At 41.0% G+C, this 22,675-nt stretch overlaps 1 protein-coding gene across 1 annotated transcript in view; it reads right to left on the reverse strand.

The window, feature by feature from the left end:
* DCC (DCC netrin 1 receptor) overlaps window positions 1-22,675 on the reverse strand; it is a gene marked incomplete at its 5' end in the record, with an annotated part of 1,142,764 nt that overhangs the window by 309,354 nt on the left and 810,735 nt on the right. The window contains one exon of the mRNA XM_083355563.1: window positions 4,892-5,048. Within this exon, the coding sequence (XP_083211689.1) occupies window positions 4,892-5,048 (157 nt within the window). The remainder of the gene's footprint in view (window positions 1-4,891; window positions 5,049-22,675) is intronic.

Below are 22,675 nucleotides of genomic sequence, written 5' to 3' on the forward strand. Positions count from 1 at the left end.
GAGTGGCACAGTGTCTTGTTTCTGCACCCTGTAGTACAGCGGTGGCTGTTTTTACACCTTGCAGCATGCACCAGTTTTTGCACCACGCAGGCATGGTGGTGGCCCATTTCCATGCCCTGAGGCATGGCTGTGGCGTCCCATTTTCATGCCCCAAGGCATGGTGGCGGCCCATTTTTGAGCCGCGCGGCTGCAGCACTAACACAAGTGAGGGGTTGTGCATGCACACATGCAGACACTAGCCAGCCTGACCCAATAGTGGGCCATGGCCTACTGGCCACTGGGCTGTGGCCCACAGATTGGGAACCCCTGTACTAGACTAAATTGGTTCTCAATGAGTGCACTGTACTAAAATAAATTGATATTTACAACAGTTTGGTAATATATTCATTACAGGTAGTCCTTGACTTACAACAGTTTGTTTAGTGACCAAAGTTACAACAGTACTGACTTATGACCATTTTTCACAATTATGACTGTTGCAGCAGCCCTGTAATCAAAATATGGGTCAGTTGCCAAGTTGCCAAGACATTTGGCAACTGATTCATATTTAAGGTTGCAGTGTGCCAGGGTCACATGATCCCCTTTGGCAAACCTCTAACAAGCAAAGTGATGGGGAAGCCAGATTCATTTAACCATGATACTGAACAACTTCAGTGATTCACTTAACAACTATGGCAAAAAAGGTCATAAAATGGGGCAAAACTCACAACTGTCTTGCTTAGCAATAAAAAATTGGGCTTGACTGTGGTCATAAGTCAAGGACTACCTGTACTCATTATTCAGTTAAGTCCAGCAAAACTTGTATATTTATTGTATTATATTGTATATTTAATATACTATACATTCTATATATTGTAAATATACATATATTTAATATTGTATATTTGGCATAACTCCACAAACTTCTGGGTCTCTCTATAAATTAATTATTTTCACTATTTCATATCCCCTTTTTTTCTTTACCTACATCCATTTCCTATCCATTCTTTTCAGAAATTAATCTATCTTGTAACACCTTTCATACATAACTTTCCCTTTTGAAAACATCCTACAATATTCCTTCAGTTAAATTAATTTCAATTATTTCCTTTCTTTCTTTCTTTGTCCAGTTTTTCCTAATATCCAATTCTTAATGTGCAAAAAGGGGGTACAGGCCAGTTTTAGAGCTTCTCATTGCATTTGTAGCCTTCATGAATTCTCTTTCACCACATATCGGTTCTTCATTGACCCCATCTCCTTAGGCTTATCTGACTGTACACAACTGAATGATAGTTAAGGTCATCATAAGGGCATCCATAACTAATTCAAGTCAAAGGAGAAAACTACTTCATCTCTGAAGCAGACTTAAGCTTTGGAGATGGAAGGAAGACCATGTCACAGGAATGCTGTAGTTAGTCTCAAGTCAACAAAAGCTGCAAGGACCTGTTGTATCTGTCTAGCAAAACAGAATAACAGAGTTGGAAGGAACCTTGGAGGTCTCGTACTCTATCAGGAGACCCTATACTGTTTCAGACAAATGGCTCTCTAATCTCTTCTTTAAAACCTTCAGTGCTGGAGCACCCACAATTTCTGGAGGCAAGTCGTTCCACTGATTAATTGTTCCAACTGTCAAGAAATTTATCCTTATAGTTCTAGGTTGGTTAAACACTATTGGTTTAAGCTTTCATAGGTTTTCTTCTAAAAAAAAATCAAACTCTCTTGCCACTGACCCTAATGGCTAAGTCTGATGGAGTTGAAGTCCTGAAAATTTGGACGGTATAAGTTTTGAGGGACATGTCACAGGACTTCAGCATCCCAGGCATGTATAAGGGCTGGAATCATGTCACAGAATGATACAGTGCCAGTCATGGGAAAACTGTCAATTCTAAAGCAAAATCACTGTTATTTTGCAACATCAAGAATCATTCAGTTCTCAGGAGTTACAGTAATTTGTCTGACAATTTCTGTGCATGCCTCAGGTTAATGTCAGATCCGCTATTATTATAAAGGAAAAATAGTTTTTTATAAAAAATAATGTATGGAAAATAAAGGAAACTCTGTTTAGTTTGTTCACGCTGAAAGCCTGAAAGTTCACAAGACCTGAGGCTGTCATCACCACCATACAAAGTCTTAAAACGTTTTTTCAAAGTTTTATTTTTAAATTAAATGTGGCATTTTAAGCCCAACGTTTAGTGTTTATACCCTCTAGCTAAATGGAGGATGATACACCTTATAGAGGTAGATTCTACTAAGGAAAGTTACTATGTTTTCTACTGATTATTTCATGAAAATGTTTTCATAGTTACATGTAAACCATTCATTGTAACTCATCCCCTCCAAAATCATAACCGATTTTAAAATATAACTATATTAAAAGATACTATTAAAACCAGGAGTTTTCAACCTCAAGACTTCTAAGTTGAAGTCCACAGTTGAAGTCCACAGTTCTTAAAGTTCCAAAACCTGGACACCCCTGATTTAAATAGTTGAAAAGTTTTTGGCTTCTTTAGTGTTAGGCATATGGTGCTAGCCTACAATGTTGGGTTGAAAATATATTAACCATAATGCTATGTCTTTAAGAAGTTAATTGGCCAATGGGTGTGTAAGTGTTCTCATGGCCATAAGAGGAAGCTAGGAACGTAGCTTCTCTCTCTCTCTGAATTCACTGATCTCTACTATTACTGTTTTTGCTCTGCTGTTGGTTTACTACTGTTGTAAACCTGAACTGTGTATTGACCTCTGGACCGGTAAGAAGACTTTGTAGTTTGGATTACTCCTTGGACTGTTGCTATTGTTTATGACCTGGACTGTTTATTTTTTGACTGTGCATTTTTGTTCTTACGCCACCTTAAAGTAAACTACTTTTTGTTTTTATAACTCAGTGTATTCTTGTGTGACTCTTACTGCTCTCAGTACCCTTCCATGTCTGTGCAACTCTTTGGTAGCACAAGGAGACCTCTGCACAACAAATTCCTTAACATTTAGAATTTTTTTTTAAAAAAAAACATTGCAAAATAATTGACATAATATCTGACTATGAGTAAAGCTAAGCAAGGTTGAACTTGTTTTGTATTTGAATGGAAACAATGAGAAAATACTCAGGTAGCATTTTACATGGCCATGAATTCAACTATGTCTGAGTTGAAGTTGAAGGTGACATTTTCCCTTTTTTACCTGCCTGTCATCCTAACACTGATGGATCTCTAACTCTTCACGATATAGCCTTTGCTCAGAAGGGAACCTACCACTGATGGATTTGACAGGTATAGATTCCAAGGTTAGAGATTCATGATATAGGGCAAGCAATTATAACTGGTGAATTATTGAAAACACTCAATTGGTAAAGTTGTGTGAAGCACCATCTCTCTGTAGGATGTTCTATCATGAAGAGACACTTGACTTCACCTCAACAATTGGTTGAGACAAATTGACCTTGCTGAGTTAGCTTGTCTTTACAAATGAGATTTCTCTGCATGGGTATGGATGGAGATTCTCCCCATGGCCACTTGTCTCTTAGTGGACTTTGAATCTACTTGCCTGTGAAGAGGTTTCAAAAGTAGAAGACTTTCTTGACTATTTGTTAACTTCTCCTAGGCATCTGATTGCCAATATTGCAATGTTTAGATCATTTGCAGTGTTGATAACCTCATCTAAAGTGAGTAAGTACCAATTCCCTTTACCTCTTGCCCCTTCTGCTACTGTGTTTCCCCCCAAAAAAGACCCAACCAGAAAATAAGCCCTAGCATGATTTTTCAGGATGCTTGTAATATAAGCCCCATCCCAAAAATAAGCCCTAGTTAAGTTTGTCAGCCAGATGCATTTAGTACCATATTTTCCCCAAAATAACACCTAACGAGAAAATAAGCCCTAATGCGTCTTTTGGAGCAAAAATTAATAGAAGAGCCGATCTTATTTTGGGGAAAATAAGGTATTAATAGTATTTCAAAGCAACCTACTACACAACCATCCTTTTCTCTCTTGAGAAACTTTATACACCTTATGAATATCTTTACCTTTGCAAACCTGTCAATTACTGATTGTTTGGGGAAGTTTTACTGCAAGTCTTCAAGAATCACACAGCACCATCTGGACTTCACTCTGGGTTTACCAGAATGGGATGTACCTTCTGAAATATTGTCTCCCCTCAGGTGTGTGTAGCACCTATTTTTACATCTTTTTAAGTATTCGGTGAAGATCCGTTTATCTTTTTTGCATCACCACTGGATGGTTTTTGTTCCTAATTCCACCCTCTCCCACAATTTAGCATTTTTATATCACATGTTATATTTTGTTCTGGTTCATTTCACATACACAGACACACACATGCTAACTAAATGAGAGGTATGATTAAAAATAAAGCAGAGAAGGAGAATCTTTTGTAGAGCAGTTGAAACAGAATATACACAAACATTCAAAATCTATCTATCTATCTATCATCCATCCATCCATCCATCTATCTCCATATCTATCTATCTATCTATCTATCTATCTATCTATCTATCTATCTATCTATCTATCTATCTATCTATCTCATCATCTCTGTTGTCTGTGTCTATCATCTTCATCATCTGTCATCTATCTTTATCTGTCTGTCTCACTATCTATCTCCATATCTATCTATCTATCTATCTATCTATCTATCTATCTATCTATCTATCTATCTATCTATCTATCTATCTATCTGTCTGTCTGTCCCTATCTAAATATCTATCTATCTATCTATCTATCTATCTATCTATCTATCTATCTATCTATCTATCTATCTATCATCTATGTATTGCATCACTCACTACGGTAACTCTAAGCAACTGAGCTTATATCATTCACGCAGATCACAGAATTTGAATTTCCTTGGTGAAGAAGAAGAAGCCTTCCTCTGTCTTTAGAGGTAACTAGCATGATCAAGACCTACCTCTTGATGCTTTCTCTGGAAAAGTAGACTGCATAGGTCTGAATGTTCCCTTTTGCTTCTGCAGGTGGGCGCCAGCTGAGACGGACAAATCGGCTGGAGACCAAGACAGGGACCACATCTCGAGGAGCAGAGGGAAGGATCCTGGAACTTGGGATAGCTAAAGAAGGGGAAGGAGAGGAATTCATCAGGTGGACAGATGGTGTAGGAGTTGCAGGGTGGGTGGGAAGCGCTGTCATAGGTACAACTAACATTTCAGAAAACACAGGGCTAGATAAATCAGCTGTGACTAGGATAAACACAAGGAAAGAGAGAGAAAGAGATTTTTTAAAAAAACTAGCCATAAAACCTCTTTTTTAAATGCATCAACAATTCATTTTTTTACAAACCTATAGATTAGCCTTTGTATAAATACCCTCCTATTTTTTCTAACTCACTCTTCTGATTAAGAATTCTTTATAGAAGGGCTACCAGATCTGAGCTGCAAAAATCTGAATATTAGATGGTAACCAAGAAAGACAAACCTGCATGTTGGGTTGTCATTTAGTAGATTTCTGGATTCCGCAGTGCAGATATAGTAGCCCTTTAAACATTCATAAGCTTACCCATTCTTTTGTGCTACTTTCATTGTTTATAATAAAATTATTAGCCAATTTTATGTTTGGGATCATTAAATCACAGTTTCTTTTAAGAAAGAAATGGGAATATAAATGTTCATAACCCAACATTTCTGTAAGTGTATTCAACCAGATTGGATTTTGGCAAGATCATTACAGGTAAATACATGCAGTCCTCAAATTAGAGCCATAATTGAGACCACAATTTCCTCTGCTAAGCAAGGTGATTATTAAGTGAGTCAATTTTGCCCAATTTTATGGCCTCTTTTGTCCACAGTTGTCAACAAATCTGGCTTCTTCCATTGACTGTTTGTTGGAAGCTGCCTAGGAAAGTTGCCAGTGGCAATCACATGACCCCTGGACACTGCAATCATTGTAAATACCAGTGAGCTGCCAAGCACGTAATTTTTGATCATATGACCATGGAGATGCTGCAAGTTCAAGGATGGTTGTACATTACTTTTTTCAGTGATGTTGTCAACTCTACAACGAACCTGGCTACAGCCATCTTGCTCGTTCTGTTGCCACACAGTTGGGAGGGGGGCATGAAGGATTTCTGCTAGTCCAAACATTTCACTGTCCCATGGGAACCAAGGTCATTTCTGTCACTTAGATTGGGGGGAGGGTTTGAGCATTTGGTGAGAAAGCCCACCAAACTGTTCTATTGGGGAATGTAGCTGATTGCGTAGCAATGGGGTGGGAAGTCCAACTTTGTAATATTGTCTCTCTTTGAAGGGAACTTCAGACTTGGTTTCACTTTTGAATGTGCCATTACTATGTAGCCAATAAACATGTTCTTTGAGGAAATCTCTAGTCTCGGAGTTCTGATTTGTTTGGTCTCATTTATCGGAAACTTGACAACTGTTGTAACAGTGAATGGTTGCTAAACGAATAGTTGTAAGTCAAGGACTACACTCCTCATACCAATGGTACACCTTAAAAACAGGGACAGTTCTATTCCTAAGAATTCAAAGAGTAGGATACAACCCAGTTGGTGGTAATTTGAGGGGTGGGAGAGAAATGTCCCCTTGTGTTGACTCTAACATGAGTTTATGTTTTATGTATTTGTTTATTTATTCAGTTTCTTCTAGCCGCCCATTTCAGCCAAATGACTGGATAGCTTAGAATTCTAAAACTATAAAACAGTTAAAATAGTTGCAAACAATAAAATCATACAAACAATAACCAACTATCGTAAAGCCAGAAAACGGGGCTCTTAACACATTCCAAACCCCAGGCTCAGGTATACACAACCAAAATTTTAAAGCCTAATGAAAGGCCAAGGTAATTACTGAGTGGAGTATATTCTATGAAGAAGAAGCTACAATAGAGAAGAGACATCTTCTCATTTTACTTCCCTTTCTGCCTTCAGGAAATAGACATCAAGTGAAGATAAAAGGATCCATAAGCGAGAGACATTTTATTCTGCTCTTCTTGGGGGACAGAAGTCATAACTAACTTTATATACCTTTAGAATGGATGTTATTTGGAAAAGCTCCCTGATTCCATTTTTAGCAATGCAGTATTTGTGTGAAAGGGCAAAGCTTTCCTTTTTTGACTATAGGTATGCAAATGATGAAAGGCGAGACTGATAAGTTGCCTTATTTTTTTTAAAAAAAAAACAAACATTTTATTAGAATTCACATCAGAATTTATTGTATTATGAATTTAAAATTTCATAATATAATGCCTTATTTTTTTAAAAAAAACACAAACATTTTATTAGAATTCACATCAGAATTTATTGTATTATGAATTTAAAATTTCATAATATAATACAATTATAAAAAATATTTTTTTAGAAAAAATAAGAACTAGAAAAAAAAACCCATGAATTTTGATTTCCACCCATCTTTCCACCAAGTAATTGCCATTTTACTCTTTTCCCTCCTTCCTTAAACTTTTTTTAGTCTTCTAAAAATAAATCATCGGGTCACTTTTTTTCTTTCAGCAAAAATTGCATATAAGGCTTCCATCCTTTAAAAAAAGTTTTTATTGTGTGTGTTTTTTCTTCCTCATGTCCAAACTGGTTGGTTTTGCCATCTCTGTGAGCTCCGTCAATTTTATAATCCAATCTTTTCCTGTGGGAAGATTAAAATTTTCTCAATCTGTGCATTACAGAGATTAGAGAATTAGGTCATGAATTCCGAAGTTTTTTTTTTCTGAGTACCGTTAAAAAGTAAAAAGAAATCTAAGTATAACTTAAAGACAATGCAAATGCAGAAGGATCACTGAATTTCTTCCTCTGATGAAACAAAAATTGTGGGGTTCTTGATGTTCTTTGAGCTTGGTTGTTTGCTTGCAGACATTTCATGATCTACGTAAGAAATATCATCATTGCAAGTGATTGTAGGTTTGAAATAACCAACTAAACATACAAACAAGCTCAGAGAGCACCAAGGACCCTACAGTTCCATCCTGAGCTGCCAATATATTTTTTTTACTGATAAAAACAAAAAAATTATACCATGCAATTCGTTAGGAGAAGAAGACAATTGTTATCCACTTCTCTATATTACCAATTATTACTGGGATGCCTTGCGTACAGTCACTCATGCGCTCGTGACCTCGCGTTTAGACTACTGCAATGCTCTCTACATGGGGCTGCCCTTGAGGACTACTCGGAGGCTTCAGCTGGTGCAGAATGCGGCCGCGCGAGTGGTGGTGGGGGTTTCCCGATACTCCCATGTAACACCTCTACTCCGCGAGCTGCATTGGCTCCCGGTTGCCCTCCAGGTGAGATTCAAGGTGCTGGTGATGGCCTATAAAGCCCTAAATGGCATGGGTCCGGATTACTTACGGGAGCACCTGCTGCCGGCATTATCTTCCCTTCGTCCAGTGCGCTCCCACAGAGAGGGCCTCCTCAGGGTGCCGTTGGTCAGAGAGTGTTGACTGGCGGCCCCCAGGGGGAGGGCGTTCTCTGTGGGCGCGCCTGACCTTTGGAACCGTTTACCGGTTGAGCTCCGGATGGCTCCTGACCTTCGCTCCTTCCGCCGTGACCTAAAAACTTACTTATTTGAACAAGCCGGCCTGGTCTGATGGGTTTGGGGTGTTTTAATATTAATTTTATTATTTTTACTGTAATTGGGCTACAATGTTTAATTCTTTTTTAACTTCTGTACATTGTATTTCTATTGTATTTATTGCCCTGTACACCGCCCTGAGTCCTTCGGGAGAAGGGCGGTATAGAAATTAAATTATTATTATTATTATTATTATTATTATTATTATTATTATTATTATTATTATTATTATTATTATTATTATTATTATTATTATTTGAACAATTCATCATATTCATGTAGAACTCAGGAGTGAAGATGAACTCAAAGCTGATTTTATTTCCCAGCCCCTATCTTTTCCTTCCTTTTTATATTAAAAAGATAGTTTATTACTCCTGATTTGTCCTAAGTTTTTTTTTTAAAAATAATCCTCATCTTGTATTTAACCCCAATATGAAACTATAGTCAAATCAAATCCATTTGTAGAAGCTGAAAGCAAGTTAAGCCTTAACAAAGAGAGACCAATAGAAATTATTACCATAGGTAAGTAAAAGCTGACTCACCTTCCTATACAGAAGCTTTTCTCTTTGTTGTTGGTCAACATGATGTTAACCCCTCTACTTGGGAGAACTCACTCATACTTCAAAGTTCCTCTGAAATGCACTTTGTCAGGACAGATAGCTGACCTGGCACTGTCTTTGATTTCAGTATACAATCAATTTTTTTAAAAAAAAATTCAGCAAATATGCTTTGTGTAGCTTTTTCTCAATATAACCTAACAAAAAATGATTTTCAAGGAATGAGCATCCTGAAGAAGTAGACAAGAAGGGCTAACAAGAGTTTGGCAGTTAAAATTGTTGGTGGAATTTTCCTCTAAATCTAGAGTTTATACTTGGCTAACTTCACTGCCTGAGAAAATAATAGTGGACTGACATTGTTTCCCCCACCAAAGGAACTTTCATTAAGAAATGAAGTAATCACAAAGTGATCGGAAATACCTGCAACCAAGGGTCAAGTCCACCTCCAGTCATGGAAACTCGTATATTTTTGATGACCCTGTCAATCCAACTACTGTTATTGGACTATTGCTAGGGAGACCTATTGTTGTTTAGATAAAGAGGAACCTGTGCAGGCTATTTAGAATCCCTAATAAAATGAATGTTTATGCTCCTACCTGAAAACAAATGGCATATATTTGTAATACCCCTCAAGATGACAAAAAGAAGAATTGTGGAATTTTGTGATTCAGCTCCATGAAAACGGAAATAACATGTGGCAGCTAGCATTGATGATGTTACCTATGAAATGTCTGCAAGAAAACAACCAAGCTCAGATAGCACCAAGGGTATCTCAACTGATTCCATCAGTTTGTAAAGAGTGTTGTATTATGGGAACATGGATTAATGTTATGATAAAACTAAATCCACTGTTATGTCTTCTTGCTGATCCATGTTGGGTCAAATAATACTTCCAATAACAACCCCAATCATATCACCAAAGGTTTTGGATATAGTGTATACGAAGGGAACTTACAAATCTATCAGTGAGGTGATGATCCCACTTATGCATTTAATGTAATGGACTGGAAAGAAAAAATAATGATACTATAGATAGAGCAGACATGTCAAACTTGTGACATCACGTGATGTTGTGCAACATATCAGAGATTTTTCCCCATTGCCAGCAATGGGGTGGGCACAATTTCATTGTGACATGTCTGGCCTGTGGGCCAACAGTTTGACACCCCTGCTACAGAGGAACAGTATTTGGTTCTGAGAAACCATAGTAACTAGTAAACATGCCTTGCCTCTCAGACCTACGAGGTAGACCAAGTCAGAAAACTGACTTACATGAAGACTTGAATTATACTTGAGGTAGCTACAACAGCAGAATGAAGCAGTCACCAGGAGTTAAAAAACAGACTTGAAGGTGCCCATCCACCCATTTGCAAACACACACACACACACACACACACACACACACACACACACAAATTCCACTACAAGATAAAATCAGAATTATTCTCCAAAGCACCTGAAGGCAGGACAAGAAGCAATGGATGGAAACTAATCAAAGAGAGAAGCAACCTAGAACTAAGGAGAAATTTCCTGACAGTTAGAACAATTGATCAGTGGAACAACCTGTCTCCAGAAGTTGTGAATGCTTAAAAACACAAAGTTTTTAAGAAGAGACTGGACAAGCATTTGTCTGAAATGGTTTAGGGTTTCCTGCCTGAGCAGGACTAGAAGACCTCCAAGGTCCCCCCCAACTCTTTATTATTATTATTATTATTATTATTATTATTATTATTATTATTATTATTGTTGTTGTTGTTGTTGTAGTTGTTAATGTTGTTATTGATATTATTATTATTATTAAAACATGGCAATTGAAAGATGTAACTTATTTAAAACGACAAGAAGCATTTGAAAGAGAAGATTTGTTACATTGTATGCTGAAAATATTTACATATGCACAAAAATAGCCAAGTGAATGAATTATACTATACAGAGTAGAAGGATCAATAAAACAATACTTTTATGATGTTTGCTACTGCCTTCCACCAAAGAGAAGGTGTGGTTGTTGTGATTCAAAAACAAACCATAGCTCTTTCAGAGAGGTAGGGAATCCCATAAAGGATGGTGAATTTTAATCCTACACCTATTGCAATTCAAACTGTGACAAACTTGGTTCTTCTGAGAAATGCATGACTGCTGACAACATTCTTCTAGGGAATGGCAGAAAAACCTTGATGAATCCTAACCCTAATCAATAGAAGGAAACATTGTGAATGGAGTGGATATAGCAGAAACCTAAATAAAAGAATAGTTCGTGAGTTCAGGAGTTTAAGGGGACCTATGGCTGACTGTGGTCAAAAGTGAATTGTCTTTAGAAAGACAGACGCGAGACCGTAGGCAAGGTTCGAAGGGTTTATTCGGTTCAGCTCCCGGCAGCTGACTGTCAAAACAATCCGGGCTTTTATAGGGAACTGTCAAAACAAACAACCAATCAGGTAACAGTGTTTTTCCCGCCGTTCTGAGGGCGGCCAATCGATGAACAGTATTTTGACAGCTCGGCGGCTGTCAGGGAATTCCTTCCAGCTGAGCGCTTAGCTCACTTGGAGGACTAGGTTGAAGACTGCGGATTTGACAGTTCCGGGAACTGTCAAATCCGGCGCGTGCGCGTTGGCCTCCGGCAGCCCTTTTGACAGCTGTCAACGGGAATGGCGGCCGGCTGGTTTGTGCGCGTGCGCCGTTGCTTCGGGCGGCCATTTGACAGCTGTCAACTGTCAAATGTCGGCCGGGCTGGCTTTTCCTTAGCGGCTTGGAAGCTCTTGTTTTCCCGATATAATTCACCCCCTTTCCCCCCCCCCGAACAGGTACGTTATGCATAACAACAGTTGAACATTTTGGAACAGTAAGGTTAACAGGTTCTTTAACAGACGGCGAGTTTCCCTTCCATTCAAAGTCCACGAGGTATGCGGGGGGCCTTCTAGCTCGGCTGGACCGACGGGGGCAGGGGTTGCTCTCTTCGGGTTGCGTGGCTGGAGGAGTTGTTTCTTGGTGGGGCTCGACAGGTGGTTGAGGGTCCTGGAGTTCATCAGGTCCGGGGGTGACGGCTGGTGAAGACTCACCCGGAGTCGGTTGCAGAGGGGGGTTGGGCAGTGACCTGGGTCGGAGCTGATCCGAGTGTCTGCGTTGTATGAGTCCAGTCCCAGTGTCCACTGTGTATGATAATGGTCCTGTTTGTTCCAGGATAACTCCCTGAACCCACTTATCCCTTCCCCCATAATCTCGGGACCAAACATTTTGTCCTTTGGAGAAAGTTTTTGGATGTGTGTTTGGTGTTATTTCGGCTGCCAGTCTGTCGGGGTGGAGTCTGTCGAGTCGTGTCACCAGGCGGCGGCCCCATCGTAGTTCGGCTGGGCTTTTGCCGGTGGATGTGCAGGGCGTGGAATGGTGGGCTAAGAGAAATTGAGACAAACGACGGTGCCAGTTCCCTGTGATGATTCTTTTGAGGGCGTCTTTGGTGGTCCTCACCATAACCTCCGCAAGGCCGTTGGACGATGGGTGGAAGGGAGCCGATGTTGAATGCCTAATACAATTTCTCCTCGTGAAGATCTGAAAGTCATGAGAAGTAAATTGAGGGCCATTGTCTGAAATAATAACGTCGGGGAGACCGTGTGTTGCGAAGATTCCCCTGAGGGCTTGGATGGTTGCGGCAGACGTTGTGCTGTGAACCGGGAGAACCTCCAGCCACTTGGAATAACTATCCACAACTATGAGGAAGACCTGTCCCTGGAATGGGCCGGCATAATCAATGTGGATTCGGGACCAGGGGTTTTTTGTGAGTTCCCATTTATGAATTGGAGCTCTGGGCTGGAGTGGGCGGGATTCTTGGCATAGGTAGCAGCCAGCGATGTATCTTTCTATGTCCTGGTCTATTCCTGGCCACCAGACGTAGCTGCGGGCCAGTGCTTTTGTTTTTACAATGCCAGGGTGGCCTTCATGTAATGTGTCTAGTACTTTTTGTCTGTGTTTGGAAGGCACGATTACCCTGCATCCCCAGAGTAAACATCCTAAGTGTGACGTTAGTTCGCTTTGCCTGGAGAAATATGGCTGAAATTCTGTGCCCGGGCAAGAGGTTTGCCAGCCTGTGTGTACCCATGCTAACACTCTGCTGAGTGTTTTGTCAGATGAAGTTGCGGCAGCAATGTCTTTTGCTGTCAGTGGGCATTCTGGTAGCTCTTGAATGGCTAAGATGTTGCTCGCTGGGGCTGGGTCTGGTTCTGTGTGGGGTAGGGGTAGCCTGCTGAGGCCGTCAGCGTGACACATTTGGTGTCCAGGCTTGTATATTAATTGGTAGGAATATGCTGTGAGGAACGTTGTCCAGCGCAACATCCTGGGAGATAATATTTGGGGGGTCTGGCGGTCCCATGTGAATAGTCCTAGCAGTGGTTTGTGATCTGTGTAAATCACAAAGGGGCGGCCGTAAAGGTAATCGTGAAATTTTTTTATTCCTGCCACAATTGCCAGGGCTTCTTTATCTATCTGGGCATAATTTCTTTCGGTTTTTGAAAGTGTTCTTGAATAATATGCCACCGGGGCTTGGGTGCCGTTGCTGTCTAAATGACTCAAAACTGCTCCGATCCCGTATGGGGATGCGTCGCAGGCTAGACAGAGGGGTTTGTCTTCTTTGTAGTGGGAGATGGTGGCGTTGCTGGAAAGCATTTGTTTGAGTGTTCTAAAACTGTTTTCATGGGCTGTTGTCCACTGCCAGGCTGCCCCTTTGTCAAGCAGCCTGTGTAGGGGTTCTGCGATTGTTGCTTTCCCTGGTAGGAAAGCATGGTAAAAGTTTAAAAGTCCAAGGAAAGCTTGGAGCTCGGTTTTATTCTTTGGGGTAGGGGCACCTTTGATAGCAAGGACTTTTGAGTTCGTGGGGTGAATTCCCTGTGAGTCAATTCTGTAGCCTAAGAAATCTGCAGATGGGACGCCTATAGAACATTTTTCCCGTTTAAGTTTCAGCCCCGCTTTTCTAAATCTTAATAATACTTCTTGTAGTCTGTCTGCTAAATTGTTTTCTGATTCCCCTGCGATGAGTATGTCATCGAAATAGGGGCATACACCTGGGATTCCTTTTAATGTTTTCTCCATGACCTCCTGGAAGATGCCAGGAGCCACTGAGATGCCGAATTGGAGGCGGTTTACCCTGAAAGCGCCTCGGTGTGTGACAATGGTTTGAGCTTCTGCTGTTTCTCGGGTGACAGGTAGTTGCAGGAAGGCATGCGCTAGGTCGAGTTTGGCGAATATTGAACCGGACCCAATTTCTGACAGCACGTCCCTGACAGCTGGCACTGGGTATGCATGGGGATTTAAAGCGCGGTTTAGCGTCGCCTTATAGTCCGCGCATAGTCTCACGTCACCATTGGGTTTGACTGGTGTGACTATGGGAGTTTCCCAGGTTCCCCCGTCTGTTGGTTCTAGGACCCCAAGGCTGATTAAACGGTCTAATTCTGCCTCGATTTTTTGTTTCAACGCAAAGGGGACCCTTCTTGCCTTGATGCGGATGGGACCCACCTCAGGTTTTAATTTGAGGTCTATGGGGGTGCCTGTGTATTTGCCAAGCGTTCCGTCGAAAACGTCTGCGAACGCTTGGCAAACCTGTTCTAATGTTTGGGATTGTATACGGTTGGTGCCTTCTAGGTGGATGCCCAGGGCTTCAAACCAGTCTAACCCCAGGAGGGTGGACCTGGGTGCCTCAGTGATCTGGATCGTTAATTGCCCCAGGAACTTTTTATATTCTACTTTTATTTGTGCCTGTCCCTTTAATTGAATGGCAGCTCCCTGAAAATCTGCGAGGAGTATTTTGGAGGGCTGCAGGGGAATACGGCGTCTATTTTTTAACCCAATTTTCCTGAGGGTGTCCCAAGACATTATTGAAACTGAGGAGCCGGAGTCGACCTCCATCTCGCAGGGCACCCCTTGGATTTTAACCCAAACTTTAATTTTGGGTTGTAACTGGTGGATGGGCGACCTTTTTGTTTCGGCTTGTATGGACAAGACTGAGGGCCGGGGAATTCCCTTGGCTGGGGGAGGGACCTGGGTCCTACCTGCCGGAATTTCCTCAAGCTCGTGGAGGGTTTCCCGGTTCGAACTGCGGCATGCTGAGCGAATGTGCCCGGTCTTCCCGCATCCGTGGCATTTGGCGTTTCTGAAACGGCAGGTGGCTCTGGCGTGAGCCCCGCCGCAGCTGGCACATTTAGGTTTCAGCCCTGTGGCGGTGGGCCTTGAGCCCGGACCGGCTGGTCTGAATGGCCTGCGGTTCTTTCCGTGGTCGGCGCTCATCTTGCTGAAACGAGACATGATGTCGTCGACGCCAGTGTAGGTCTCTGGTTGCTCGTCGTCCGGCTCCCTGGCGTGGTGGACTGAACCGGCTGGGCTGCCTCTGTACACCGGAGAGACCTCACGGTGGCTATCTTCGTAGGCCATGATCTCTAACGTGAGTTGAGCGAGGTCCATCGTGGGCCTGGCTACCAGCTTCCGCTGGAGCCGCTCGTTAGAGAGGCCGGCGATAACCTGGTCTCTGATGCGGTCTTCCAGGTCGGGAAATTGGCACCGGCGGGCGGCGTGACGTACCGCCGCGATGAAGGCTGTGGTGGTTTCGCCCGGTTGCTGGTGGCGGCGGGCGAAATGGAGGCGCCAGAATAGCTCGGACCGACGGGGCATGAAGTGCTTGCTGAGGCGGTCGGTCAGCACGGCGTACGGGATGGTCGCGATGGGGTCAGGGCTGCAAAGCCCTACAGCGATGTCATAGACGGCAGGCCCGCTTAGACAGAGGAGGGCGGCAGCTTTGTGGCGGTCCTCTGTTATCTTATTGACAATGAGGTAGCCTTCAATTTGTCCCCAGTGCGACTCCCATCCTTCAGGATGGCGGACGTCGAATTCTCTGACGTGACCTAAATTTGCCATGGTCTGGGTCCACAGTACTGTTCAAGCTGCTACAAGGGGTTCCTTTGCCCTCCAAGTGGCTTCAGCAGTGACTTGTCAGCGGGAGGGATCGGAACTCCTTTGCGGGGTGACTCGGCTCAATATGCAGCTCTATAGTACCGGGATCCCACCTTCGTCGCCAGGTGAATTGTCTTTAGAAAGACAGACGCGAGACCGTAGGCAAGGTTCGAAGGGTTTATTCGGTTCAGCTCCCGGCAGCTGACTGTCAAAACAATCCGGGCTTTTATAGGGAACTGTCAAAACAAACAACCAATCAGGTAACAGTGTTTTTCCCGCCGTTCTGAGGGCGGCCAATCGATGAACAGTATTTTGACAGCTCGGCGGCTGTCAGGGAATTCCTTCCAGCTGAGCGCTTAGCTCACTTGGAGGACTAGGTTGAAGACTGCGGATTTGACAGTTCCGGGAACTGTCAAATCCGGCGCGTGCGCGTTGGCCTCCGGCAGCCCTTTTGACAGCTGTCAACGGGAATGGCGGCCGGCTGGTTTGTGCGTGTGCGCCGTTGCTTCGGGCGGCCATTTGACAGCTGTCAACTGTCAAATGTCGGCCGGGCTGGCTTTTCCTTAGCGGCTTGGAAGCTCTTGTTTTCCCGATATAATTCAAAAAGTATATGTTGGACTTAAAAAAATCGGATTTACTAGGCTTTGTAGAATTATTAGTAGAACTCTTAGCAGAAGAAATCAATGAGAAAAGGATTACAAATAGGCAAAAAAAAGTTCCTAAAACTTTTTGCAGTACTGTAAAAGCACAGTTGTAAACAATTTAAGCAAAGAAAGAAGACAGCTCAAGCATTCAGTCTGAGTTCACAAAATCTTAATTAGGATTTGAGAAGAACAACAGTCAAAACAACTTCATCATATGTATAAGAAATGGAAAGAGGAGTAGATCACTAACCAACATATTAACGTAGTCTAGAACCAAGGAGACAGCATTATATTCTTTGAGAAGAATGAAGGCAATAATGAAGAAGCTGAAAAGCGAGAATGAAAAACAGAGGGAGGGAATATTTACTCACAGTGGTGGGATTCAAATATGTGAACAACTGGTTCTGTGTGGATCTTGCTTCCGGAAGTCCATTCTGGGCTAACTACCGGTTCTGCTGAAGTGGTGCGAATTGGCTGAATCCCACCACTGTTTGCTCAGTATAACTTTAAATTCCCATTGTCAGATGGATTATATCCTGAGGTAGTGATGGAGTTTCTATCTGTCTAATTGAACTTATATATTATCTTTGAGAAATGCTCAAGAAAAGTGCAAAACAACTGGAAGATGGCAAATATTATTCCTATCTGCCAAAGGGATGAAAGCAAATTCAGCAGAACTGCAGCAGAATAATCAGTGGAATGATGGAATCATAAACTTCTTGAACAAATTAGATAGAGATTGATCTGTAAGTACTTGGAAAATAATGTGATGATTGCCCCAAAATGTCAAGACAAAATCTTGCCAGGCTAATCTGATCTCTTTTGTTAAGGTATATGTCTTGAACAGATTGTGGTCATGTTGTAGAAATGATATAACCTGATTTCAGCAAAGCATTTGACAAAATGCCACATGGCATTCAGACTAGCAAGTAAGTTAAGTGTGTGCTGGCTAACTGGCACAAAAATTGCACTCAGAATCCTCAAGAATCATTCCTCATCAGACTGAAGGATGATATCAAATAGGATAACAGAATTCAGAACAGGGTCCAACATTTTTATCATTGACTCAGATGTGAAGGAGGATGTGAAGGGAATGTGTATCAGAAAAGAAAACGTATCAGAAAATTCAGAGTCTGGTTGACAGATTAAGGGAACTGGAAGAAAATAACAGACAAGAAGTAACAAAAGTCTGTGCAAACTTTTCCATTAAGGAAACAAAAATCAAATACACAAATATATGATTGGTGCTACTTGGCTTGGTAATAAGTAATTGATTAGCAGCTGGATATGAATCTGCAGTGACTTCAACAAGGTCAACATGGTTTTGAATTTCATCAGCTGAAGTATCCAAATCACAGAAAATAATTACAGTAAGATGGAGATGATGGTTCAAGGGAGTTTTCCACCCATACCAGTCAATGAACAACTGCTACTGTTAGTAACTACAAGAATGCAATAAACTCTCACCTTTTACTATATCTAAATCAGTGCCAACCAGTTGTAAACATTCACTCACATACACACACTCACACACACACAAACCAATGGCTGGAAATCACATTGCAATCAAGCATAATGCAGCTAATTTTGGTTTGGTATATTGGATGAATTGAGCAATAGGCCTATACTGGAGGGTGATCAGCAGCCACCAATGAAGCAAACCATGGTTTCAAATAAAGTTGTGAACCATATTATTACCAGATAAGCAATTGAAAGGACTATAGAAACAAAAAAAGTAAAAAAAAAATAAAGGACATCCCAAAGGTGCTTTTTCAAGAGGCAATTGGACTTTCTTTGCTTTTCCTTGAAGGCATTTTGCCTCTCATCCAAGAAGCTTTTTCAGTTCACATCTTCAAGGAAAAACAAAGTGTAATTGTCTCTTGAAAAAGCACCTTGGGGACAACCATGACCTGGATGACTGAGAATCTCCACACTTTTTGAAAGCAAACTGAATTTAGATTTGCTGGTATAAGTGTGCATTCAGCTGTCATTTCATGCAACTTTTGCCCGTGCTTTTTATTTATTTCTTCATTGCGTAAATGGAAATATTTTTGATAAAAACATTTGCTGATAGTATGGAAAAATCCACATGTAAATATCAATGTTGCGAATCTATTTGCAAATGGTTCACACCCAAAATACGTGCAGAAAAGGCAAATCTTCTACAGCAGTATTTATTTGTATGTTTTTGCAGTTTACTTATTAAATCACTAGTGTTTCCTATAAGAATACTCAAACATTTCATTCCTGGTCAAGACATTTGACCAAGGACCTATCTTTCATATTGGTTGATACAAGCCTTCAGACAAGTAATACTTCTCCAATACTTAGGCCTTGCATACTGGCTGACTCAGGAAAAAAAATCTAACAGTCAAATCCATTACTGTTAATTATCTCCATGGGCATTTTCAATGTGCAAAGCACTTCACAGTTTTCAACTCATTTATCCTCAACATCTCTCTTGTAAGACATGATAGTGACTTGCCTAAGGCTGTGCCATTAGCCTGCAAGTTCGGAAAGAGTATAAATCAACGGGATTTCATTTCTGAATGGAATCCAAAGATCAATTAAATTAGAGTGCTAAATTTTGAATCCAAGAGACCGACATATTCCTGGTTTCTGATGTCACATGACTTAATCTATCTGGCAATGGAGTCAGCAAGAATATGCATTTGGGAGGTGGAGTTATACAGTAGTGGGATTCAAATATGTGAACAACCGGTTCTCTGTGTGGATGCCGCTTCCAGAAGTCCATTCTGGGCCTGGGCAACAACAAAATTCTGCCAAAGTGGTGGAAACTGGATGAATCCCACCTCTGAAGTTATTTGTTGTTGCTAGCTGCAAAGTCATGTCCAACCCATTGAGACCCCATGGACAAAGTTCCTCCAGGCCTTCCTGTCCTCTACCATCTTCTGGAGTCCATTTAGGCTCACGCCTACTGCTTCAGTGACTCCATTCAGCCACCTCATTCTCTGTCGTCCCCTTCTTCTCTTGCCCTCAACCTTTCCCAGCATTAGGCTCTTCTCCAGTGAGTCCTTCCTTCTCATTAGGTGGCCAAAGTATTTGAGTTTCAACTTCAGGATCTGGCCTTCTAAAGAGCAGTCAGGGTTGATCTCCTCTAGGACTGACCAGTTTGATTGCCTTGCAGTCCATAATCCTCCTTTTTCTTTTGCCTTCATTTACAAACAGTTAGAGAAATCAGAGTCACCGAGGTCAAAAAGAACCACTGATGCCATCAGCTCCAGGCCCTACTCAGTGCAAGAATTAAAACCTCTTTGACGTGTGACTGTCCAGCTTCTTTTCAACACTTATGTAGCAAAGGGGAGCCTGTCATCTCCCTGGTAATTGATTCTTCTGCTGCTCTGTGCTTATGATTCTGAAATTTTTCCTAAGTACTTTTGAATAATGCCATCTCTATCCTGAATTTCCCAAATGCAGTGTAAGATCAGAACTGTACACATTCTCACAACTGCTATTCTCTGGTTTGTCAAGGAAGAGAGGCAAGTATTACATCTGTTCAACATTCAATGGATATAACTTCAGAAATAATCGGTGGTCTTTTCAACCGCCCCATTTGCAATTAATAACATCACCCAGCTAATCACCACTGTAGGAAGTTTAATAACTTTCACTGGCAAAGTGATTATCATTTTATTTTATCATCCTTTTGCAGAAGAGTCATTTCCTTATTTAAGCATCTCTGCTCCCATAGTCTCTTATGACCTTTCCATTTAAATGTATGTATGTGTGTGTGAGAGAGAGAGAGAGAGAGAATATAAATAAATATAAATAATATAAATATAAATGGGCTTTTGTGAGGCTGAACCTTGCAAGTCAACCATCTAACACAATGGATCATACCCCAAGATCTCCTTTAGATACATAAGATACTGATCTTCCACAAATATTCTGGAAGAACCTGAAGATAATGAGGTATTCTTCTAATCATAATTGTATTTACCGTATTTTCCAATCCAGGAAAAAAAAATAACATACACACATTGTCAAAAAGACAGACCACTCTGATTTGCATTAAATCTCTAGATATAATAGGATCTGTCAGCACAAGGACAGAACATTCAAAGGCAAGTGTATAAACAGATGCAAACAGAAGAAAATGACTGTTCATCAGGTCATAACAGGGCCATCACGCCTTCTTATAAAACCTGTTATTAACGATTAAGCAGAGCTGGCATGTCACAGGAAGTATAACAAGATAAATGAATGAAGGGCAAGACCTATCGCTTCTAAGAAGTGCATACATATACAACACACACACAAACCTGTTATAAGGGTACTGTAGCATTTGATAGGAGGTGATTGAATGACACTGGTCTTTTCTCACAATTTATGAAGATGATGTTCAACTAAAGTGGCTGATTCCTTCTATGGACATTTATGGGGAATAACAGCAGATGGAAGTATGTATGCATGTATTAAATTTAAACTTGGATGTTCTTGAACACTAAGCAGGCTCAGATCTCATTGACAGATTTTCTGGATAGGAAATCTCTAAGCTTTAGGAGACTGGGGAATAAAAAAAAATGCTTAGAACATGGTAATAACAGATCACTTCCATATTTTGCCAAAAGGGGTCAAAATCAACTTCAGATAGTCTCTCTTGATCTTGGCAGATTACACCATCTATTCTAGGCAATATCACAATAGTTAGGTGGAACTGGTTAACTACTCAGACCACCAGAAAACCCTTGAGTTGTGGATTAGACAGGGAAGTAAAGATTTGCAATTTTTTTTAAAAAAAATCAAGTTGGTATAAAATCCAAGTCCTTAAAACCACAAGAACAATAACACATTGCCAGAAGGACATGTTAACACGGACAAGTAATCTTAGCCAAAATAAATATATGCTTAGGGAGATGTCACTGCAGCTTTAATTAATACATTCTAAAGAAAGGAAAGGTGATCAGTGCACTGCCCTTCTTTCTTAGCACCAGGATCTAGTGTATCTATGTCAGAATTAAAAATACAAAAAAATAGCCATTGGCCATCCTCTTTTAACCCCAATGGCAGACTATATAGAAGGATGTTGGTACCATTCTGTTTGGAGACAAATGGACACTCTTCTGATTCTTTTCTCCAAAACTTTATAAGGTGCTTCTGCTGGCAAGTTTAGAGAGGAGAAAGATAAGTTGATAGGACAGAAAGAGCTTATACTAACTTCAAAGCCCTTTCCCATCAGAGCAACTGTTTTCCTTGAGATGAGCTTATGGCTGTACGGAGAAAACTAGCCAATTATATTTTAGATCACATGTACCATGAAGCCAATTCCTGTCCCTAGTTGGTGGGCTGACCAAGGAAACAGGTTTGGTGTGCAACTAAGAAAATTGGGTTTAGTATGCCAACTGAAAGAAATTAATTGGGTTAATGAATCCTCCAGGATAAAATTAATCAACTTTGGGAGAGACAAACCAGTGTGTTATTCATGCCCACAATTTGCCTACATTATGGCTGCACCCGTCTGTTGGAAACCATTTTAAACCAGTGAGGAAAAATGCTAATTAATTATGTTTAATGGCTATTTTGGCAGTACAACACACACCATTTGAAGATTGTGACTTTGAAGGGAGACCAAGAAAAGGCCAACCAATTCAAAAACAGCTGGTGCCAGCAGTCAGTTCAGCTGTTTTGGTTCACTGTTCAGCATGAATTCAATTCTTTTTATGCTATGGTGGGGGGAGGGAGGGAGGGAGGGAGGGAGAGAGAGAGAGAGAGAGAGAGAGAGAGAGAGAGAGAGATGGGGACAGAGAGAGAGAGACTTTGCTAAAGGAGCAACAGTAGAATAGCTGTGCAACAGGTTTCACACATATCATGTTTAACTCTAATGAATTAACCCAAATAAAACCCTCCCTAGATGTTTTACTTTACCCAATGACTTAATATCCATACGGATACAAATCTAATATCTCTTGCTTTTTTATTTATTTCTATTTTAAATCAGTGATTGTTTGAAACTCCTTGTCTCAAGTACTGCAGAAGCAATTGTGCCCTTCCATCTTCC

Source organism: Vipera ursinii (genome assembly GCF_947247035.1).
Source record: "Vipera ursinii genome assembly, chromosome: 2".
NCBI lineage: Eukaryota > Metazoa > Chordata > Lepidosauria > Squamata > Viperidae > Vipera > Vipera ursinii.